The following is a 3,293-nucleotide window of genomic DNA, read 5'->3' on the forward strand; positions in this document are numbered from 1 at the left end:
TACTTCCACTCAAAGTTCTGAAAGCAATTTATAAATTGATTGTGGAACTTTTAACTGTTAAACTCCTTATCTCTCCATAAAAAAATAGAAAACCTTGAGAAGATTATATAAAAATGAAGAGTAAAACTATGTTAAGTGTGAAAAATTGGAATTTCGTTTGAAAAGAACAATAGAAGCACGTTTTTGAACAAAACTAGAAAGTGACAGAAAAAAAATACATCAAATTTGAAAATTTTTATTTACTTAATGGATTATGCTATAATCATTGTAGTCAATCTCACGGTGGGTCTGTTTCTTTTCTCTATACTCTACTAGTAGATTCCTCAAAAATGCAATCCAACATTGATAAATACATCTCAAAGATAGTAAGATTAAAACTATCAAAGAGTGAGAAAGAACAAGAAGAATAGATTGATAAAACAAAGATAGAAAGGGAAACATATGCTTAAGTAATTTTTATCATTTTTGTTACTCTAGTGTATAATTTCTTGATTAAAATAAAAATTTCTATAAATTGTATATTACTATGAAAATTTAAACCTTCAATTCTGGTTAATACTGGCCAGCATCCTAATTAATTCTTTCTTAAGGTTTCCAGGCAAATCTCTAGAATTCGATCTTGTTAAAGTCTTTTGATGTCAGCAAAATGATGATTTGCTGAAGCCTGGTAATCACATTCTGCTATGCCAGTGTCTTGGGGGGAGTTTATGCTTATCCAATGCACTATCACTCCATTGCCATTTTGCTCCATCACATGGAATCTTAAAGAGATGGAGGGTGCGTGCTGCAAATGAAGACCAAAGAGACCAGAGTGAACTAAATTATGGAAAGCTGGGTTTTAATTATAAACACTTCATATATATTGCTCCCGTCACCATTTTGCTCCATTGGTCCATTGACTTATTATGGTGAGCAAATTAGAACTTTTCTGATCTTTTGGCACGCGCGCTTCTAAATGGCATCAGTTAATTGGCGGAATTCGTTTCGGATGGACAATTTTCTATTTTAACCGGACAAGAAATCTCTAGAGCCTTTCTAATGTGCCTCAACGAATATCCACTATATATATATATATATATATATATATATATATATATCTTTCGAGAGAGATGTCTTGTGTTTTCTGAGTTTCTCTTTGGAGTAGAAGCAAGTAGTAGCCATGTCGAAAGGGAGTGTCAAGGTCTTGAGCTTCTGGTCGAGAAATTACCCCAAACATAATCTTGACTCGAGGATTGTTGCGAGACCGTCAGAAGGTAAGGTATGGTTTTTATTTTTTATAGAGGTCGCGACAAGTTTCCTGACTTTTTGTGCCATGCCAGCTATTTACCCGTACAAAAGGCTCTTACTTAGAAACTTCTAAGGTGCCTTAACGAATATTCACCGGCTCGCTGGCAGAGAACTGTGCCTTCTATTTTCTGGGTTTCTCTTTTGTGCGAGTAGCAGTCATGTCGAAAGACAGTGTGAAGCTCTTGAACTTCTGGCCGAGTATGTTTGGCTTGAGAGTTCACTATGCGCTGGATCTGAAAGGGGTGTCCTACGATTACCAGGAGGAGAATTTGTTCAACAAGAGCAAGGAGCTTCTCGAGGCAAATCCAATCTATACGAAGATTCCGGTTCTCATCCACAACGGCAAGCCTATCTGCGAGTCTCTTGTCATCGTCGACTACATTGACTGTGTGTGGCCCGGTTCTCACAAGCTCCTCCCGGAAGATCCATACGAAAAGGCTGTGGCTCGCTTCTGGGCAGACTTTGGTGACAAAAAGGTAAACTTGTTGCTTCTCCCGGGTTGATCAAAACCAGATTTTTCCTCACCAACAGCTCTATGACGCCGGGAGCCGACTCATACGAGCTATGGGGGAGGAGCACAAGAAAGCCGGCGAGGACTTGAAGTGGGCTCTGATGAAAATCGATGAAGCTCTCGGCACCATCGCTCCAGGCAAGCCTTTCTTTGGCGGTGACGCTATGAACTTTGCAGATGTTGCTCTGGCTCCATTCATCTGCTGGTTCAAAGGCTACCAGAAAGTGGGAGGATTCGTGCTTCCAGGCCCGGAAGAATGGCCCAATCTCTACAAGTGGGTGGACGCTGTAAATTCCGTGGACGCGATCAAGATATCCACTCCAAGCCATGACAAGATTGCTGAATTCGCTGAGGTTATCAGGAAGCGAGTTATCGGGGCTGCCTAAACCATCAAGATAGATGCTGTTTTTATTTCATCATCTCGATGAGTAACCAATAAAAAGTACTTCAAATAAAGAATGTTTCTGACAAAATCCAGACGGTCCTTTCCAGAAATTTGGTGGAATGGCAATGCTTTAGTACTGTCTACCACATCAACACTTAATATCTCTCTCTCTCTTTCTGTGTGTTGGTGTGTTGTGTTGTTAGGATTAGCCTTTTTATTAAAATCTTATTTTTTAAATTCTCTTTTTGCTTCTGTTTAGAAATATTATTTACAAATTTGCATAAAACAACTAGTAATTACACTTTCTATACTATGTTGTTATGAGAAGCTAACACTTTGTTACTATATGATTAAACAAACACTCTTGAGAAATCTTTTATTCATTGCTGAATGTTCTTTTGAAGGTTAATTCTTCCCTATATTATAACATTTCATAATTTTTGTCAAAATAAACTTTTTATTATCTCAAATGCACATACATCTATATATGGCAAAGCCTTTTCTATATAACAAATACTTACCACATTGCTATTGTTTCATATTTATTAGTTTAAACATTTACTACCTTATAATCCTAGTTTTATATATTTAAAAAACTAGCTCAAGTCAAATTCTTTTTCTATAGATTACTTAATTTTATAGAGGTTAAAAAACATTAAGAATTACCACTTTTGAGGAGCTACCTTTGAAATAAATATTTAATAGTTTAGTTTTTTAATTAAAATTTAATTTGCTACAATGCATATACTAATATTAGTGTAGTGGGATTTTGATTTACACCAGTCACTTTTGTATATAAATTATGGTTTTTGGGCTAATTGATATGTACAATTCTATATTCCATTTCCATATTTCATGCACTCACATTAGTTGTCATGAATGTGATTTCGGGTATTGAAAGATACTTGTTATCCAATCCTTACAGACACTCTTTCCTTACTGCTATGATAGCAGGAGGTCAGTACAATTGGATCCCTTTGGTAGCCCGTCTTCTACTAGTAGAGTTAATTGGACATTTCGAGTGTACTTAAATCGGATGAGCATAGATAGAATTTTTACATATTATACTTAGCCTGGTAAAGAGTTCATGTCTCGAAATATCTTGTATTG

General features: G+C 36.2%; 1 protein-coding gene across 1 annotated transcript; it reads left to right on the forward strand.

Moving 5' to 3' along the window:
• Positions 1-1,399: 1,399 nt before the first annotated feature.
• Positions 1,400-2,271, forward strand: LOC9635212 (glutathione S-transferase U25). The gene is made up of 2 exons (XM_002982027.2): positions 1,400-1,763; positions 1,819-2,271. The coding sequence occupies exons 1-2, from the start codon at positions 1,446-1,448 to the stop codon at positions 2,182-2,184; spliced, it is 684 nt and encodes a 227-aa protein (XP_002982073.1). The 5' UTR covers positions 1,400-1,445; the 3' UTR covers positions 2,185-2,271.
• Positions 2,272-3,293: the final 1,022 nt, after the last annotated feature.

The sequence above is a fragment of the Selaginella moellendorffii genome, unplaced genomic scaffold, assembly GCF_000143415.4.
Source record: "Selaginella moellendorffii unplaced genomic scaffold, v1.0 SELMOscaffold_52, whole genome shotgun sequence".
In the NCBI taxonomy this organism is placed as follows: domain Eukaryota; kingdom Viridiplantae; phylum Streptophyta; class Lycopodiopsida; order Selaginellales; family Selaginellaceae; genus Selaginella; species Selaginella moellendorffii.